Source organism: Amblyraja radiata, chromosome 3 (genome assembly GCF_010909765.2).
Source record: "Amblyraja radiata isolate CabotCenter1 chromosome 3, sAmbRad1.1.pri, whole genome shotgun sequence".
Classification (NCBI taxonomy): Eukaryota; Metazoa; Chordata; class Chondrichthyes; order Rajiformes; family Rajidae; genus Amblyraja; species Amblyraja radiata.
In genome coordinates this window covers 78,718,897-78,739,524 of record NC_045958.1, presented here as the reverse complement: position 1 = coordinate 78,739,524, position 20,628 = coordinate 78,718,897, and the positions used below count along the sequence as shown (strand labels likewise).

General features: G+C 40.8%; 1 protein-coding gene across 4 annotated transcripts in view; it reads left to right on the top strand.

Annotated features, from left to right (window-relative positions):
* Window positions 1-20,256, top strand: part of ptbp3 (polypyrimidine tract binding protein 3) — a 73,242-nt gene extending 52,986 nt beyond the window's left edge. For 2 of the 4 annotated variants that reach the window (XM_033018178.1, XM_033018179.1), the window contains 8 exons: window positions 2,566-2,737; window positions 8,926-8,997; window positions 9,529-9,662; window positions 13,431-13,464; window positions 13,768-13,860; window positions 14,656-14,872; window positions 15,565-15,642; window positions 17,572-20,256. In XM_033018178.1, coding sequence (XP_032874069.1) covers window positions 2,566-2,737; window positions 8,926-8,997; window positions 9,529-9,662; window positions 13,431-13,464; window positions 13,768-13,860; window positions 14,656-14,872; window positions 15,565-15,642; window positions 17,572-17,704 — 933 coding nt within the window. In that variant the 3' untranslated portion in view covers window positions 17,705-20,256. Of the gene's footprint in view, window positions 1-2,565; window positions 2,759-8,925; window positions 8,998-9,528; window positions 9,663-13,430; window positions 13,465-13,767; window positions 13,861-14,655; window positions 14,873-15,564; window positions 15,643-17,571 lie in introns of all 4 variants that reach the window. The other 2 variants (XM_033018177.1, XM_033018181.1) reach the window with 1 other exon arrangement.
* The last annotated feature ends 372 nt before the right edge of the window (window positions 20,257-20,628 follow it).

Below are 20,628 nucleotides of genomic sequence, written 5' to 3'. Positions count from 1 at the left end.
CAGTCACTCCCTCCATAACCCCTCCCCTTCCTACCCCCCTCCTCTTCCTCTATACCCCTGCTCCCCCACTCCATCAATGAAAATCATGATTTAAAAAGAAAAATGAGATTCTCAATGAAAATTGTATTTTTTCTTTAAAATAACATAAACACAATGTTAGCTGTTAATGAAAAAGGACGTAATTTGTTTAAAACTGATTTTTTTTTGTTGCGAAAATCGCGATTATTTTTTTTTTAATGTAAATGAGATCCAGGGTCCCATTGTGACGTCATTGTTAATGGAAAACGGAAGAATTTGATTAAAACGTGGAAAGGTGGTTTGAAAAGTGATTTTTGTAGAGTTTAGAATGTCAATAACTTGTCAAATATACCATCAATCCAAACAAAGCTTGTTTCATTTAAATCACAGGACAATGGTGAGTAAGATGGGCCAAAATTGTAGCGCTATCGTGTACTGTTTTGGCGAGGTTTTGAGATATCGCGCACACTCACGCAGGCAAACAAACAAGATGAGAGCCTTAGTAGTAAATAAATAGATATGTGTGTGTGTGTGTGTGTCTCTGTGTCTCAGACAGACTTCCCTCAGAATTCAGCGAGGCTCTAATAGTGACCATTATTACAGGGGAAGTTGCTCCTGTCAACAACAGGCAAAGTGCCCTTGCAAACCGACTTCTACCACTGTCTGCGGAAGTACTCCCAGAATCACAGTGTGGCTTCCGCTCATCCAGAGGTACAGCAGACTTGATATTCACAGCATGCCAACTCCAGGAAAAATGCCGTGAACAAATGCGGCTCTGAGTCCGAGCCCTTCACTGTGGAAACGGGGGTCATACAGGGATGCATCATCGCACCCACCCTGTTTGTAGTCTTCATTGCTGCCATACTTCACCTCATTGATGAAGAGCTGCCACAGGGGATCCCAATCCTCTAAAGATCTGACGGTGGGCTCTACAACCTTAATAAGTTGAAGGCCAAGAGCAAAGTCAGTAACACCGCTATCATGGAGTTTCAGTACGCGGACGACTGCGCCATAGGAGCACACTCTGCAGAAGACCTCCAGGGCATCCTGAATGCCTTTGCCAAGGCATACAGAGCCATGGGCCTAGCCTTAAATCAAGAAGTCCCAGGTCCTACATCAACCTCCACCTAACCAGCTGTCAACCCAGCCCACTATAAAAGTGGACCACTCTTGAAAATGTTGACCACTTCCCCTACCGTGGCAGCATTCTTCCCTCAAAAGCTGATATCGACTCAGAGGTCAACCATCTCCTGAGTTGTGCCAGCGGAGCCTACGCCAGACTCGGGAAAAGGAGTCTTTGAAGACCAAGACCTAAACTGCGGATCTACAGAGCCCTTGTCCTCTCCACCCTGTTGTATGGAGCCGAGTCATGGACCACCTACAGCAGGCACCTGAGAGCCCTGGAACAATACCATCAAAGATCCTTCCGAAAGATTCTGAGGATCAGCTGGGAGGACAAACGCACCAATATCAGCGTTTTGGAGGAAGCCAACATGACCAGCATCACCACCACAATAATGCAGCACCAACTTGTCAACCGCATGTCCAACACACGTTACCCTAAACAAATCCTGTACTCTCAATTGAAGGAAGGTCGGCGAGCCCCCGGCGGGCCAAAGAAACGCTTCAAGGACAACATCAAGAACAGTCTGAAGAAATTCCACATCACATCGAGCAACTGGGAGCACATTGCACTGGACAGGTGCTTCTGGAGGAAATCCGTGCAGGAAGGAGCTGCACGTCACAAAATGGAACTACGCCGTGTCGCAGAGACAAAGCGACAGCATCGTAAGGAGAGAGAGGGGGTTCGACGACTACCAACTGCCACCATTCTCCACTGCCCACGTTGCACCAAGGTGTGTGGATAGCGCATCGGCCTCTACAGACATCTGCAGACCCACAAGAAGACGACCCTATGGAGAGGAGAAGACGGTCATATTCGTTACGAGTGACTGCCGATGATGGTTTGTGTGGATGTGTGTCTGTCTATTTATATTTATATTCTTTTGGACCAAAATATCCATGTGCTTGGTGCTTTGTAATGTCCCCATCTGAGATTCAACTTATCAACTGAGCAAAAGTGTTGATATGGTGGGTTTGAAGCTCAATGGTTTCCATCATGTCTATTGCCACATCTTTAAATTCAGTATATTTAATTCATTTTAAATATTAAGTTGCACTTTTTACTATTGTTCTCAAATTGAGTGGAATGCCGTGGGAGCTAACTGATTTGTTTCCTTAAATTATATAGTATGTATGGGTTTAAATGAAAGTGAAGGAGATAATTTTTTGGTTAGTTGTTAGTAAAATTTTATTTTAAGTATTTTTAATTGAAATAAATGCCTTGCAAAGTTTCAGTCTGGTGTAGCATTACAGCCTATATTCATTTGTAACAATAGCCATAACCAGCAGAAAAAGTTAAATTTATTGCACCTGTCATTTGTATAGTTTATAAAATAAATGAATGGGATTTAACGAACTCTGGCTTATTGCATTCATCAGCAAAGAAAAATAACGATGTATTTTGCTGTTCCTCTTTGACTTCAGGCTTTGGATGGGCAGAATATCTACAATGCTTGCTGTACTTTACGTATAGAGTTCTCAAAGTTGACTAGCCTTAATGTTAAATACAACAATGACAAAAGCAGAGACTTTACACGCCTTGATCTTCCTTCCGGCGACGGCCAGTCTATTGATGCTCCTGTGGCCGCCGCTTTTGGTAAGGAAACTTCACTTCTAGGTAAATACATAATGACAGGTAATTTCTTTTGATGATCCCTTATGCTCATCAAACAATCCTGATGATTTATTAGCATTGCACATTCTTTTCATTTTTATCGGTTTAGGCAGGACAATTGCCAGCAATCTGGAGAATTATTAAATGGGATGCAGTTGGCATCAGTATGTGAAATTTTGGATTGTTTAAGATTTTTAAATGATCTTCACCATGCAATCCCCGAAGAGATGCAAAAGCCAATTCAATGCTAACTTGGGGAAAATCTTGACTCCTTATCTAAATGAACAAAAAATCATGAAAGAGAACAATATTAGTGCTATAAGAATGGGTAATATTTCCAGAAGGCTGGTAAAGGCATAATGAGCAGAATGGTCTCGAGTAAATTAATCCACCTAAATCAATGCTAACTTCCCCTTGACCTGTTGCTGTCTCAGAAACCCGTGCCTCTCAATTTCTTACAGAGCTTAATGTATAATCTGTATCTGGAAATGCTGGTAGCATCCTCATGATCAGTATCAATACTGATTTTTATGACACCTGTTGAGTGTAGTGTTTCTCCCAAAGGAAACAATGAACTTTTAAATTGAGTTTTTTCAGATGCTATTGCCCTGGAATTGCATCTGATTGCTTGACCTACTGTAAGTAATGTTACTCTGAAGGAAGAATTCTTAATCTGCAACTAGAATGTAAATGTTTCTGCTTAATTTTGGGTATAAACGCAGACTTCATAATAACTAAATGACTGCGCATAGATAATTGTTTGACCTTGTTTATTGTAGTTGATAGAAGAGGAATAGCATAATATATCAATTAAGTTATTTGAACTGATTCATATTTTTGGATGTGTCAAGAGACAAATTATGAATTGAAGATACTTGTACTGAAATTACATTTTGTTCACAGTTGACAAATGATTTGTGGAGTATTGATCATTTATGCTGCCCCTGCACTAAACCATTGAATATGTGCAGATCATCTACACTGAATTGTTCAAAAATAAGGATAGCAAGTGGTACATTTTTCATTATTTGAGCTTCATTGCATCAACAAGTGCGTTGCTCTTTGAATTAGATGGTGAATATCCCAAGTCAGCGTTTTATTTCCTCTTTGTACAATATTGTTGATTGTATATTGAAGCATTAGTGGCATTGGTTAGTAATACTTTCCAAAGAATGTAAGAGGCAGGACATTTGAAAATACAGGCAACCCTTTATTTGCGACCATTGGGTTTTCTTGTAATTGGTGTTCCAATCCAAATTTTTGTGTGTTTTTCCGGAGGAAATCTCCCCCCCCCCCCCCATTTAAAGTTCTTTGAGACATTAGATATTTATACGGAATTTGATTTCAAGAGAAACTAATTTCTATTCAACTGAGGTAGTACAATAGGGATGATAGCCAAGAAAACTATTTGTGAATTATTTGCATGTTTTGGGGCTAGATCTATTGAGAATGGGTAACTGCTTGAGTGTGCACCAACTGAACCAGTTAGAAACTGAGTGCATTACAGGTTTATAGTTTAGTTATAGTTGAGAGGTTGAAATTATTTATTTGACTTGTATTCCATTATTGTATATGTCTGCAGTTAGAGAACTCCGGCACGTGTCAATGTCTGATTTGATTGAAAAATACACGAAGCACAATTAAGTTGGTATTTTCATTCCAATAAGAATCTTGGTACAGGTGAACTGTACTTCATAAAAATGTGATTGTTTCACAACCAGTACAGAACAGATCAGTGTGTCTATATACCATAGACCATATATATACACATAAATAAACAGATAAAGTGCAGTAGGCTGTTATAGTTCAGAGTTTGTTTGAAGTTGTGTTTAATAGTCTGATAGCTGTAGGGAATGGCACAGTGGGGAATGGCGGTGGCTGATGTCAGTGGTGGTGGGCATGATCTCAGACAACGATGAGAAGGCCTACCGGGAGGAGGTGGCTGATCTGACACTCTGGTGTCAGGACAACAGCCTCCTCTTGAACATCAAAAAAACTAAGGAGCTTATCGTGGACTTTAGGAGGGCACATCATCCGAGGACATACACACCATTGAGGATAAATGGGGATTCATAGAAACATAGAAAATAGGTGCAGGAGTAGGCCATTCGGCCCTTCGAGCCTGCACCGCCATTCAATTTGATCATGGCTGATCATCCAACTCAGTATCCTGTACCTGCCTTCTCTCCATACCCCCTGATCCCTTTAGCCCCAAGGGCCACATCTAACTCCCTCTTAAATATAGCCAATGAACTGGCCTCAACTACCTTCTGTGGCAGAGAATTCCGGAGATTCACCACTCTGTGTGAAAAATGTTTTCCTCATCTCGGTCCTAAAAGATTTCCCCCTTATCCTTAAACTGTGACCCCTTGTTCTGGACTTCCCCAACATCGGGAACAATCTTCATTCCTGATACTGTGGATAGGGTGAGCTGTTTTAAATACCTGGGAGTCCACATCTCTGGGGATATGACATGGACATCACACGTTGCAGCACTCATGAGTAAGGCAAGGCAGCGCCTTTACCACCTCAGGCAATTGAGGAAATTCAGAGTGTCTCCGATGATCCTCCAGTGCTTCTACTCAGCGTCTGTGGGTAACATCTTGTCCGGAAATATTACAATCTGGTTTGGGAATTGCTCTGCCCAGGACAAGAAGGCTCTGCAAAGAGTAGTGCGTTCGGCCGAACGCACTTTGGGAACTTCACTCACCCCCCTGCAGGAACTATACATCAGGAGGTGCAACTCCAGAGCCAATAAGATCATGGGAGACCCCTTCCACCCCTGCAACGGGCTGTTCCAGCTGCTACGGTCAGGCAAACGCCTCCGTTGCCATGCTGTGAGAATGGAGAGGTTGAGAAGGAGTTTCTTCCCTGAGGCCATTAGGACTGTAAACTCCTATCTCACCAGGGACTAACTTTACTGTACCACTCTACTGCTTTCTTGTAAATTGCAGTTTTTTTTCCCTTTTTCATTCCGCCCACAATATTTAATATGTAAAAGAATATGTGATTCTGTTCCATTCTGTTTGTAGTTTGTTTGGTTGTTTGTTTGTTTGTTTTTTTGCACAAAGTCCGCGAGCATTGCCACTTTTCATTTCACTGCACATCTCGTATGTGTATGTGACGAATAAATTTGACTTGACTTGACTTGACTTGACTTGAAGAAGCTGTTCCTGAACCTGGATGTTGCAGATTTCGGGCTCCTGTACCTTCTACCTGAAGGCATTGGAGAGATGAGTGTGTGGCCAGGATGGTGTGGGCCCTTATATGATGTTGGCAGCCTTTTTGAGGCAGCGACTGTGATCGATCCCCTCGATGGTAGGGAGGTCAGAGCCGGTGATGGCCTGGGCAGTGTTTACAACTTTTTGCAGCCTTTTCCGTTCCTGGACGCTCAAGTTGCCGAACTAAGCCACGATACAACTGGTCAGCATGCTCTCTACTGTGCACCTGTAGAAGTTCGAGAGAGTCCTCTTTGACATACCGACTCTCTGTAATCTTCTCAGGAAGTGGAGGCGCTGATGTAAGTTTGCTGGAACCAGGAGAGATCTTTGGAAATATGCAAGCCCGGGAATGTGAAGTTCTTGGCCCTTTCTACCATCGACCTGTTGATATAAACGGGATTGTGGGTCCCTATCCTACCCCTTCCAAAGTCCACAAATCAGTTTCGTGGTTTTGCTGGTGTTGAGAGCCATTGGTGAGTGCTCGCACCATTTGGTCAATTGGTTGATCTCACTTCTATACTCTGACTCGTCCCCATCAGTGATACGCCCCGTCCCACAAGTGGTGTCATCGGCGAACTTGATGATGGAGTTCGCACTATGACCGGCTACGCAGTCATGAGTATAGAGTCAGTACAGCAGGGGGCTGAGCACGCAGCTTCATGAGCTGATTGTTATCGAGGATGACACATTTCCACCAATACGGACAGACTGTGGTCTATGATTGAGGAAGTTGAGGATCCAATTGCAGAAGGATGCGCAGAGACCCAGATCTGAGAGTTTGGTAACCACCTTGGAGGGGATGATGGTATTAAATGCCAAGCTGTAGTCAATGGATAACAGCCTGACATATGAGTTTTTGTTGTCCATGAGGTCCAGAGCTAGTGAGATCGCATCCACCGTTGATCTGTTGTGGCGGTAAGCGGACTGCAGTGGGTCCAGGTTCTTGGTGAGGTATACATAGAAACATAGAAAATAGGTGCAGGAGGAGGCCATTCGGCCCTTTGAGCCTGCACCGCCATTCATTGTAATCATGGCTGATCGTCCCTTATCAATAACCCATGCCTGGCTTCTCCCCATATCCCTTGACTCCACTAGCCCCTTAGAGCTCTAACTAACTCTCTCTTAAATCCATCCAGTGATTTGGCCTCCACTGCCCTCTGTGGCAGGGAATTCCATAAATTCACAACTCTCTGGGAGAAAAAGTTTTTTTACTCACCTTGGTCTTAAATGACCTCCCCTTTTTTCTAAGACTGTGGCCCCTGGTTCTGGACTCGCCCAACATTGGGAACATTTTTCCTGCATCTAGCTTATGAGTTGATTTGCGCAATGATCAACTTCTCAAAGCACTTCAACACCACAGATGTTTGTGCCACTGGTCCATAGTCATTGAGGCACATCACTTTGCTCTTCTTGGGCACCGGTATTATTGATGCCCTTTTAAAGCAGGTGGAAACCTCAGACCTCAGAAGTGAGAGGTTGGTCCACACAGGATTTTAGAACACGACCGGGTATACCATCAGGTCCAGACACTTTCCGAGGGTTCACCCCTCTAAAGGATCTTCGGACATCGGCCTCTGCGACTGACCGAAATGCCATCACGTCTCGGGATGGAGGCTCGTGAAGGCACATCAGTGTTCTCCCTATCAAAGCGTGCGTAAAACGCATTAAGCTCGTCAGGGAGTGATGCTTAGCTGCCTCATGATCTCACCTTGTAGGAGGTGATTGCATTCAAGCCCTGCCACAGTTGCCGAACATCCGTCTCATCCTTCAGCTTAAAGCAGGTCCCTTTTGACCTTTTTGATGGCCTTACCAAGGTCGTATCTGGGCTTCTTGTAGACCTCTGCATCGCCAGACCTGAATGACTGGGATCTGGTCTTCAGAAGAATGCGGATCTCATGGTTCATCCAAGACTTCTGGTTAGGAAACACTCGGAAGGTTTTTGTTGGGATGCAGTCCTCAACACATTTCTTTATGAAGTTTGTAACGACTGTGGCATATTCATTCGGGTCTGTTGCCGATCATTGCCCAGTCTGCAGACCCCAAATGGTTCTGGAGTTGTTCCACTGACCCCCTGCCTCCCCCCCCCCCCCCCGACTAGCTCTTTACAGCTCTGGGTGCGCTCTTCAATTGCTGCCTGTAGGCAGGAAGAAGCAGCACCGCAGTATGGTCGGATTTACTGAAGTGAGGGCGAGGGATAGAGCGATAGGTGTCTTTGATGGTCGTGTAGCAGTGGTCGAGAGTGTTTGGTCCTCTGGTGCAGCAGGAGACATGTTGGTGGAAGTCTAAACTGAATTAGCTGAAGAGGTTGGGTAGGTGAACGTGACCTGAATAATCTCGTAGTACCGAAAATTCATCATAGGGTAGAAGGATAAGTTGGCAACAAAGCTCCCCTTCTGGAGTAAATCTACTTATTTATCAAACTAAATGAGTTTATTTTCACTTGGTGTAGAGTAATCGTGTTTTCAAAGGCGGATTTCAGGTGGAGATTCTTGATTAGCAAGTGTGTCGGGTTATGGAGCGAAGGCAGAAGAATGGGGTTAAGAGAGAAAGATAGATCAGCCATGATTGAATGACAGTAAACTTGATGGGCTGAATGGCCTAATTCTGCTCCTGGAACTTATTTTCATGTAGCTGAATTAAATGCTCATTTAATTGAGTGCGATAACTAAATACAATACGGGCATGATCTTTTGTACGTGGCCCCAAAGTTTCCTTTCATTTGAAAAATGCAGTGTTAGCTAGTAACACAGTGATTGCACATGTAAACTTCTGTGACAAGTTGCAAATAGCCACTCGATTCATAAGGGGAAATTTGAACAAAGTATTTGGGGAGAGATTTGGGGAGAAACAATATTGGGGCATCAATTCCAAAAGAGACGGAGGACTCAAGAATTTAAAATAGAGTATGCAGTAAAATGGCACTAACTATAATAAATTAACTTTTGCCAGGTGCACCAGGTATCATCTCAAATCCTTATGGTGCTGGTGGATTTGGTCCTGCTGTTGGCTTCCCACAAGCAGGTCAGTATGATGTCTTGGATGATAATAACCTTCCAATGAATTAGCAGATTATTACAGTAATAATCATTCGCCTTTAAACTGGACTGCCGAGGGAACCTGATAACAGCTTTAAAGAGCTGAATTTCTAACCAAACATTCACTAAAACTTTGGTTGTTGTTGAATGCTGGAGGGGAGATTATAGTTGCCTTGTTAGACTTTTGCCTTTTCCCTTAACATTTTCCTGTATTTCTCATTAAATGCATGTTTGAGAGGTTTTATTTTGATTTTTGCAGCTGCTTGTTTTCCAACAGTAGACTTGGATGTTAATCATCTTATGGGACTGAATGCGCTTCTAAAAGTAGGCATTCCATTGAATCAACGGCTTTTAAGGTGTGGAAGAATTATTTGTTAGAGAATATAAAGCTTTGTTGGAAATATTGTGGTTTTGCATCCAGCCATCTCAAATTAGTCTTTGTACTAATCTCATTTTGATGGGGATTTGTTCTTTGTGCACCTACCATGGTTAATGCCAACGTTATTGCTGTTTCCAGGCCTATCTGTTCAAGGGATGCATGGAGGTCTTGGGCATCTTGGCCTTCAACACGCTGCAGTTGGTGGTCGGCTAATGCATGGAATGGGCCCAGCAGGAAATTCAGTTTTGCTGGTCAGCAACCTAAACCCTGAGGTTGGTGCCATCATTAGGAATTGTAATGTATCCATTCTTTCACATGTTATTTTATAATGATTTTAGAGAAGTGATAATTTACTTTCATATTTGCATGTTGGATTTGTAGTCTATAATGTTGCTAATTACAAAGCAATACGAGTTTAGAATAATATAACCATAGCTCTGCTATTCATTTGGAGTAATTAGGGTTTCATTTCAATTCAATTCAAGTTTATTGGTCACATACTCAATTATACAGGTATAACCAGTAGTGAAATGCTTAAGTGCCTGTCCAGTTGTGCATGGTTCCCCACTTACACATAACCCACATAAAACAATACCCACATATAACACATAATAAATATGTACCCCATAGATACCACATAACCCACATAAAACAATACCCACATATAACACATACCCCATAAATATACCACATAACAAGTAGTGCTGTTACAAGCAAAGTGACAAGTGCCGTGGAACACCTGTGATGACAGCATGTTCCATCCAGTTCAGTCCCATGTGTGTGTGTTTGATGGTAGTGAGGCGGGGCGGGGGGTTTGGGCGGGGGTGCAGGTGCTGGTGAGGAGGGTTTGGGCGTTGGGGGGCGGGGGGGGGGTGTGGCGACACTCAGTCCTCCAGTACTCGTTCAGCAGTCTCATGGCCTGGGGAAAGAAACTCCTCCTCATTCTCTCCGTGTTGGCCCTGAGCAGCCGGTACCGTTTCCCTGAGGGCAGCAGGGAAAACAGTCTGTTGTTGGGGTGAGTGTGGTCCTGGATAATCCTCCTGGCTCTTGGCCTGCAGCGCTTGGTGTAGATGTCCTGCAGGTTGGGAAGGGTGGTTTTGATGGTCCGCTCAGCTGAGCGAACCACCCTCCTCAGAGCCAGTTGGTCCCTCTTGGTGGTGTTCCCCCTCCAGTTGATGATGCTCCCACTCAGGATGCTCTCCACAGTATGGGTGTAGAAGTTCTTGAGCACCCTGAGGGGGAGCTTGAAGTCCCTCAGCCGTCTGAGATGGTAAAGACGCTGGTTGGCCTTCTTTACCAGGCTGCTGAGGTGGTGTGACCATGTCAGGTCCTGGGAGATGTGGATGCCGAGGTACCTGAAGCTCTCCACCCTCTCCACCTGGGTCCCGTTTATGCTGAGGGGGAGGAAGCTCCTCTGCTGCTTCCTGGAGAAGTCCACTATGAGCTCCTTGGTCTTGGAGGTGTTCAGCTCCAGGTTATTCTCCCTACACCAGTTTGCCAGGTGGATGATTTCAGAGTGGTAGGCTGCCTCATTGTTTGAGATTAGGCCGACCACTGCTGTGTCATCGGCAAACTTGACTATGATGTTAGAGTCTGAGATGGCCTTGCAGTCGTGGGTGTAGAGAGAATACAGCAGAGGGCTCAGCACACAGCCCTGGGAGGCCCCAGTGTTGAGGGTGAGGGAGGATGACATGTGATGGCCCACACGCACCACCTGTGGTCTGCCGGTCAGGAAATTGTGGATCCACTTGCACAGGGATGGGCACAAGTGGAGGTTGTACAATTTGGAGGCCAGCTTTGAGGGGTCTATGGTGTTAAACGCTGAGCTGTAATCTATGAACAGCAGTCTAACATAAGCCCCTTTCCCGGTGTCCAGGTGGGTGAGAGTGGGTGGAGTAGGTGGGCTATGGCATCGTCAGTGGATCTATTGGGGCGGTATGCAAATTGTAGTGGATCCAGGGTGGTGGGTAGGGAGGAGGTAATGAAAGTTTTGATGAGTTTCTCAAAGCACTTCATTACTGTGGAGGTCAGGGCTATGGGGCGGTAGTCATTTAAACAGTTTGGTGAGGGGTTCTCAAATAAGAGCTGCAAGGATATGCTATGACACTTGATATCTTAATTTATTTGGGACATAGGTTATGCCATTTTTGGACTGCTGAAGTCATTTACTTTTGGCTTATAGCGAGGATTTCTAATTACTATTACCCAATACAAATGCGAGTGCCCTGTGTCCTCAATGCTAATCAACAACAGAGCTATGTTCTTGCAGAAGATGCTCTTTTCTCTAATCTGTGGCTATGAAACATTTACAAGAAAACGCAATGTCTCAATGCTTTGTAGAATTGTACATGATGATATTCTGTAATTGTCATTTGTACAGACATAATTATCAAATATGCACCTTCGTGTTTTAATCATAGTTCAATTAATCTAAGTCATTGTTCTTGTGGTTTAGTCATGACTACATATTTGGGAGATTTTAGCGAATTCTACAGTTTACTTATTTTGGAATTTAAAAGAAAATTAACAGCCAATGCAACATGTTTTAGCAACACAGTGAAGTAGACAAAGTCCTGCCAAATGTAAGCAAAATTGCATTCTGCAAATGTGAAGTGTGCGTGTACTACCAGTCCAAATGCAAGCTTTTAATGCAATTTCATTTTGGTATGATTAGGGAATTTCCCATATTAAATGTAAAGTGAGGGTAATCTGGCATTATGAATGTTGACCTTATCAGGGATGCCCACATTCTGTGAATAAATGTAAAACTGCCTGCTTGCATGATATTTAGTAAATATCATGTTAGGACAATAAGGTTAAATTAAATTGGAGCGAAGAATTCACTCAATGCACAGTCATTTTATGCTAACCAGTGGTTTGTCAGAAATTGTCACATTAAATATTCATGAATCCTTTTGGTAGTCTTCAGATAGTTCATTGTGCAAATGTGTGCATGCTTGTATGTATTCATATTCTGTTCTCAAACTTCATGTCATTTGGAATTTGAATGTTACATCCCGATGACACACGCACATTTTTATTTCAATGTAACTTTCTCATTACAGTTGAGTACAATTAAACCTTCTGTTCATCTAAATTCACATAAGTAATCATTTCCTATATTCTAAACAGGCAATGCCTTTAGTTTAAAGGATTTCTCAGTTTTTTGTACATTTAAAATTGAAATAAATTTTGGTTACAGTAATTAAAAATATTTTTTACAAAATGTAATTGAACCATTGAGCTAAATTTTGTACAATTGTCACTAATGATTTCTGATCAAACCTAACAGTTAAGTGAGCTTAACAAAATTTAGCCTACTTTTGCATTATACAATTCCTGTAATTAAAGCACCTACATAAAAAACATATTTTGTTAAAATAGGAAACATTTCTGCATTGTGCAGTAATTAGTGAGATAAATTGTATGTAGTTGTGTGCGTTTTGTTTCTTCGTTCCTTTTTAACCTAGTTTCAGTGTTCAATTTTATAATGCTGAGAATTATTCCAAATCTTTAAAAAAAAATCTACCTGCATGTTTTCTGTCGTTATTCTGAATGGGTCACAATTGAAAATTAAATGCAAGTCATAAATAATATGCCTGACTTGCCTTTGGATTTCTCTTTGGTGGTGGGTTTATGGTTACATATGGCCCGAAAACCAGGAGCAACAAATGACTTGGGATAATAATTAGGATAAGTGTATAATCATCTACAGAAGTGTCTGTAGACTGTGGAGGGGTGTAAGTGGGATAGGTAGAATACGTTTACATGCTTTGAACATTTATTTACTGACTTTATAATGTTTCTTTCTTTTCCCCTTCATTGTCCTGCTTCGTTATTCCATCATTTTTCCAAAATTTGAAAACTTCCCCAAAACGGCACATCTACTACATTTGAACTTAACTTTTTTTTGTGATCAATCGAATTCTCTGTGGATCAAACTGGCCTTCAACTGTAATGCTGAAACTCTTCGATACGGGGGACTTGATGTTTGTCTCCGGTCCATCTTGTGCTGACTTGTTTTGTTCCCCCTACTGCAGAAGGTTTCACCTCACTGGCTGTTCATTCTCTTTGGTATGTTGCCATTTCCACTGCTATTTTACTATGAATTTTTTTCATTATTTTAAGTTGATATTTTAATCCTTCATTCAACAGAATCTTGCACCTATGCTATCAATGAATTTTGCGAAATATTAAATGCATGACATCAACTTGGTATTTTGTGCAGTGTAGCATTTGTTAAAATGTACAAGTCCTTTAATGTTTAAATATTTATTTAAATCCTGCCAGTTTTGTCTTCCACTTAAGCTGCTTTTGTTTTAAGTTGTCACTGAATTCAAAATTAAAACCTTTTTTTTTTAATTTGGCAAACCAAAGGAGTTTACGGTGACGTACATCGTGTGAAGATCTTGTTCAATAAAAAAGAAAATGCATTAATACAGATGGCAGATGCAAACCAAGCTCAACTGGGTAAGAGTTAATAATTCACTTAACAGTTTGTCTAAATAGTTAATCTGCAGCCTGATGGTTTTCCTTTACCTCATTTGGATATGCCGGAAAAAAATAATCAAATGTTATTTGTCCCGATCATTACAGCTGAACTTGATAGTCCTTAAGATGTGGCAACATTATTAAAAGCATTAACCTTCAATCTTTTTTTCTCTGATCTGAACTCCAAGATTAGTAGTAATATCTTAAATTGCTGCCAGGTTACAATTTCATTCTGACTCTTAGGATTGTTTTCTTTGTATTTTCCTGCTTTGTGCCTGTAACTCTTTGCCTCTTTAAATATTTCGAGTTTCCCAGGAGCAAGCGTGCTTATGTGTATGTTGACCCTAAACCTTTCACCTGGCAAAATGTTGGTGGTTCACTTCTCAGTCAGCTGTGTACAAATGAGATCAAAGTTTCATTACTGAAAGTGTGAGCGCAAGGCAGGATGTTGCACCAATTTAAATAAATAACAGTGCACTGCTTGAATGGATGTCAAGGCAGGATGTTGCACCAATTTAAAGTAGAGTTTGTACCTATGAATGCTCTAATGGCTTTGTGCTCTGAGCACGAAACAGGGTACTAGTTTAGGTGGCTTATTAGATGTGTTCAATTTTTACCATAAAATAAATTTGCATGGGTTTTTGAAAAATCCCTCATTTTCGTTTTTCAAGTTAAATAAAACAATGATGCCCCAAACCATGTACTGAAAAGGGATACAGTGTCTTCTATTTATTTAATTGTTATGTTACAATTACAAAGTTCTATTCTCTTTAGCCATGAGCCATCTTAATGGGCAGAAGGTGTATGGCCGAGTATTGCGTGTGACATTGTCAAAACATCAGATGGTCCAGCTTCCTCGGGAAGGACAAGAAGACCAAGGTTTGACCAAGGATTATGGCAATTCTCCACTTCATCGCTTCAAGAAACCAGGGTCCAAGAACTTCCAGAATATTTTCCCTCCATCATCCACCCTACATCTTTCAAACATTCCGTGAGTATCTTAAATGTAAGGGGATGTCTGATGGAGAAACCAATAGATGTGATTAATTGCAAGAGACTGAAGATATGAAGACATTCCATTGGTGTGAGCAGCTAAATAAGAAATAATTCTGTTTGTTTATGCAATGTTTTAATTTGGTCAATTTATTACCTGCAAAATGATGCCACTCTGCAAGTTCTAAAATAGGAACAGGAGTAGGTCTGTCTGTCCTTCAGGCTTGCTCAGGCAGATTGTGGACAGAAATATCATCATTAATAAGATCACTTTGTAATGCGCAGCCTGATTTTAACTTGGTTTGATCTGGAATGGAGCTCTCTCCACCCAAAAGGATCATTCAATGTTAGGTCTTTTTGGCCTGTTTTGTACAAGCACCTTGTATTAATTGATGTGTGGCTTATACAACCAGTACAGTAAGCCAAAACTAAGTTTATAAATATTGTGTATATAGAATGTAAAGCCTGAATTTGAATTATTAAGACAATAACACAATTTATCATCCTTGACTGTTGTAAATCATTTGCTGCTTTTGAAATCGCATAAAACATTTTTTTAAGGTTTTTGACACACCAAAAATTCAATTTGTATATAAAGAGTAATTGCTAATGCATTTTGCATGTTTTTATGAATTGGCAAGTATCTCCCTTCCATGTTATATGTAAGAAGGTATTTTTGTCTATTTGTAGACCTTCAATCACAGAGGACGATCTGAAGAACCTATTTGAGAGTGCTGGATCCTCAGTGAGAGCCTTCAAATTTTTTCTGTAAGTTTACTTGTGTTCAACATTCCCAATGCACAATTTGAGGTTGCTTAATGTGAAATTACCTAGGTGGTTGGTAAAATTCAATTGCAGTGTTTGCTGTTGGCAGTTCACAATCTATTTTCTATGGGCTGCTCAAGTTGTCAATAGTAATTCTATTTCTTTATCTACTTAATACTATGTATTTAATCCAGCATGGTATGTGACAGATTTGTTATTGCCACTGTTCATAAACCAGTGTCATTCAATTGATAATTATAACTGGTTTATGCTCCAAGTTGGTAAAGGACTTTCAGTTACTTAGCATCTGCAGCCCGGTGTAAATTTCTGACTACTTTTGAAAGTGAATTTAAGTAATTTGCCCTGAACGAACAAAAGCTCTGCATTTTTGGATGATTGTCAAGGCATAGAAACATAGAAAATGGGTGCAGGAGGAGACCATTCGGCATGATTAGTAAATTTGTTGACACTAAAGTAGGTGGTGTCATAGATGGTGAGGATGGTTATCAGAAATTACAGCAGCACATGATCAGTTGGACAAGTGGGCTGAAGAATAACTAATGGAATTTAATGCGAATAAGTGCGAGGTGTTGCGTTTTGGGACGTCAAACCAGGGCAGGACCTTCACAGTGAATAATAGGGCCCTGGGTTGTGGAGATATCCAGAAGTACAGGTATGCAATTCCTGAAAAATGACAGGGTGATCAAGAAGGCTCTTGGTATATTGTCCTTAATTAGTCAGGGTATTGAGTATAAGATATATGTTACAAGATGCTGGTGAGACCACACTTAGAGTATTCTGTTCAGCTTTGGTCACCCTGCTAGAGCAAGGATGTTCAGCTGGAAAGAATGCAGAGAAGATTTACAAGGTTGTTAATCAACCAATAGTGCTTTTATTTGTCACATATGCAACTGAACAGTGAAATTCCGTTTGCATATATTACACATGCGGGCGGCACTATACTTGGCGCCATTATTCAAAGTCCAAAATCCGGGAGGCCAGGTGCTAGATGTACTGGAGCAGTTCCCGCAAATCAATGTCCCTGTTCTCTCCACGCCCGTCTATCTTTGTGTCCCAGGGCTGCCTCCTGCAGCCCGCCATTAAGGCGCTGGAGGCATTACCCTGGTTCACCCTCCTACCAGCCGGCTCTCCTAACATCTGACGTCTCCAGCTCCCTCTTGGGTACAGCGTCTGACGAGCCTTTGGGCGGGTTCCCAGTCCCACCGACAGATGAGCCTTCGGGTGGGTTTATCGGACCTTCCGACCGAGCCTTCGCGAGTCCCTGGTCCTGCCGTCGGAGGCTTCGGGCTGGACCATCGGCCACCCGTCCACCGCTGCTCTTAGGGCAAGGTCCCACCGACTTGCGAAAACCTCCTGGGATGGCCTTGTCCTCTATGCACCCCTCAGCCAGGTTATTGCCAGTTCCTGAGCAGCTGCGCTATCAGGAGAGGTTGGACAGGCTAGGATTTTATTCCTTGGATTCAGGAGGCTGAGGAGTGTTTGGCAAAACATTTTATTTGGCATGTAATATCTGATCTGAAATTGTGCATGAATACTTTATTTATTTGCCATCAGTTTGGAAAGTCAGTGGTTCGTTCAAGAACAGATTCATAGATTGTTTGCTTCTCTTGGAATTGCCTATGCTGAGTTTCAAATGTTTGAGTCGTTCCAAAGTATGATGAAGAATAGCATAGTTGGACATGATAACTCTGCATACCTTCTGTTTGTCCCAAGAACAGCGTTTAACTTGCATGTAGTGTCACTTGCCCAATCTAGTGGTCTGGGTCAGGAAAGAACAGTAACATGTGCCTATTCATAATAGTTTCCAGTTTTCTTGCAACAAATAATCAGCCTGCTTGATGTTTTTAAAATAATCTGTAAATATTAATCTCATTTGAATTGTCTTGAAATGTTTTTTTTTTAATATTGCAGGAAAGACCGTAAGATGGCCCTTATCCAGTTAGACAGTCTTGAAGAAGCAATCCAGGCTCTCATTGACCTTCATAATCATGACCTTGGAGAAAATCACCATCTTAGAGTGTCCTTTTCTAAATCCACAATTTAATAATTATTTTCTCTATAGACTGGGACCACACTTGTGGTAAGCTAGTATTCAGACAGAGACTGAAATACCAATGACCAACCATGCCTGCAAGAGATGCCTAGATTTATGATTTAAGTGGAACACGCAAGTGGGGTTTCTCAACTTGAGTGACTTTCCTTTTGTCTATCTGTTGACTTCAATTGATACCAATTTTCTTTAATTTTTGAAAAGTGCAGGTTTGTTGCAAGCAATCAGCAGCCATACATTGACGTTCATTGGTCTCTATTGGCTGGTTTAGCAATTGAAATTTTTTTCCAAAAGTTTACAATTTTGGGAGAGGGATAAAATCAGGTTTAGATCTACATGATTGTCACACTTTAAAACAAAATATTTTAGTTATTTTCATGGCGGGGAGAAATTAAACATCATGGGTTTTCATACCACTGAAGATATGAAAAAATCAATTTCGTATTTACTGTGTACTTGTTTAATTATCATGTGCCTTATTATCTGTTTATTAATTAGATTATAGGCTTTCCCTGCATTTTCTTCAGTATATGTGTTATTGGTTCTTTTAAAAGGAACCTTTTTGTCATTGTAGAGTTTAGGTGATTTTCTTTTCAATTTTGCAATGTTGGTAAATCTGCTGCATGCTTAGATTTAAATTACAATTTAGTACACAGATGGGAATTACACATTTATTTTCTCTCCTCGGGCAGACTGCTGACCCGTGTTTCCATCCTATCCAAGGGCTGTAATGTGCTACATCGAAGCTCTGCTTTGGGCATAATTGAATAAGTTTAACTAATTTAAAATGCCTGAGTTTTGTTTATATTGCTTATTTTTGTCTTGATCTACAAAATTCAAATTGCTTCATTATCTTATCTGTGTGCTAAAGGTTTATGTTATCTTTAAATATTTCATTTATTTTGATCTGTAGCTGTTAATTTTAAAAATGTTAATTGTTGGCTTTTGTTTTGAGGGAATATTTGGCTTTTGGATGTTTCAGTGTAGGTACTTTAAAGCCTCTCTGAACATGTTTTCATGTGAATTTGTTAGACTCTAGCTAAATATCCAGCATTTTGTATTAGGCTTTTGTTTTATTGAATGGTCGCTGGACTAACTGCAAGTCTAGAAAACATGTCCTTAACTCTTCCATTCTGAAAGAATACTTCAGAGCCACACAGACTTTGCAAAGCTGCAACTAAACCATGGTTAGAACTATTGATTTATTAAATACAAGACTTTAGTCCCATTCAAGTGGAATTCTGAAAGGAGTACATGCTTGACAAAAGGAAATAGTGAATAATGAGGTAGAGAATATCAGCTTTTATTTCAGGGTTTCAGAGAATTAAAAACAGGACCAAAGTTTATGTGCCTTCAGTAATCATTTTTTCCCCTCTCCCATTTAACTCTGTTATTATCTTTAAACCTAAAAATAGAAATGTGAATGTAGTTACAAATGTAAAAGGAGGGAGAATGAGAAATCAACTTTTTTTGTAGAAGTGCTTTGTTTGCACCAGGCTTGAAAGAGAATACCCAAGGGCACTAACGTATTAAATCAGATTTGTTAGCTCTCTCATGCTGAGCATAGAGCCACTTCATAAAAGTATGTGAGAAGAATTGTTCAGAAATTGCATGGTAATGTACTCGCCACAAATCTGGTGCCCTGAGCAAGAATTTTACCAAATTCGCATATCTGATTTCACCATTCCCCAGGTTAGTCCCAAGGGTGCTGCATAAAAGACTTTCTTATATAATACTGAACTGTAGCATTTGGAACAGAGCAAGACTGTGCTGAATTAATTAACTAGACTCACCTCCAACGTGCCGCACCATCTTGTAAATGCTAGTGAAATTTATTATTTGTTGCGGATTAGTCACCTGTGACTTGTATTGAGATCTCAATCTTTTACAAATTGAGAACTAAGTTTGCAGGGCACAGAAGGGGTTGGATAACACATTGGTACCCCAGGCTAATGAAGTTTCTAGGTAATTGTCACAGACGTATAAATGTATGACTTCAGTCATGGGGATGACACCTGCATTCAGCATCGAGTGTAACTAAGTTTGAGACCTGTGATTTTTTTTGTTTGTTTGTTTAAAATAAGGCAGTTGGAATGCTTCTACCTGGGCAGTTCAGATAAAGGTTGTAACATTTTGTGTGAAATACTTAACCTCTCCTTCAAGCTGCTTCCCTTCTGACATTTAGTTGCCAGCAGGGGTATAATGCTTTCCACCCTGTTCATCCATGTACTTGATCTGTTCTTAAAATTCCTGCCTTTTTTGAGTTTGTAAGAATGTTCAGCAGACAAAGTGAAAATGCTGTAAATATTTAAACAACTTTTTTTTAAATGAGGTTTTTTTGGGAACAAGTAAAAGTACAAACTGGTTTTTATATGAAAACATTGATTGTCTTGTATATTTTGATAAGCAACAGTACCAGGTTTCATTTGTAAAGCAGTTTGTGTCAAAAGTGGAAGAAACAAAATGGATTCCATTTCTGTTAAGATTTGTTTTTAATGCACAGATAATGAAATATTAAAAATAATATTTTCTAGTTGTTTATTGCATGTGTCTGTGTAAAGTGGTCCATTTCTTTCGTTGTGTACACTTGTATGGCCTTGATAATCTATCCTCTAATTGTAGCATGCTTTCAATAAATGTCATGACACCTCTTTGATCTTCCTGCCTCTTTGTCTAACGCTTTAAACTTTCTTTCTTTTATTCTAAATCAGAGGTTCCCAAACTGGGGAAGTGATGGGTAGAATGTGTGGGTATCCATGAATATGGAAAGCATTGAGATTGGAAAAGGTGTAGCATTAGCTCCTATCACATGCTTGGATATTTGCTCAGCCATGAGCTCTGGTTGCTTTTTCATATTTATCCTGGTTTCCATTGGAGTTTGGGCTGATCCTAGAGAAGCATTTGATGTTAACTGTTCT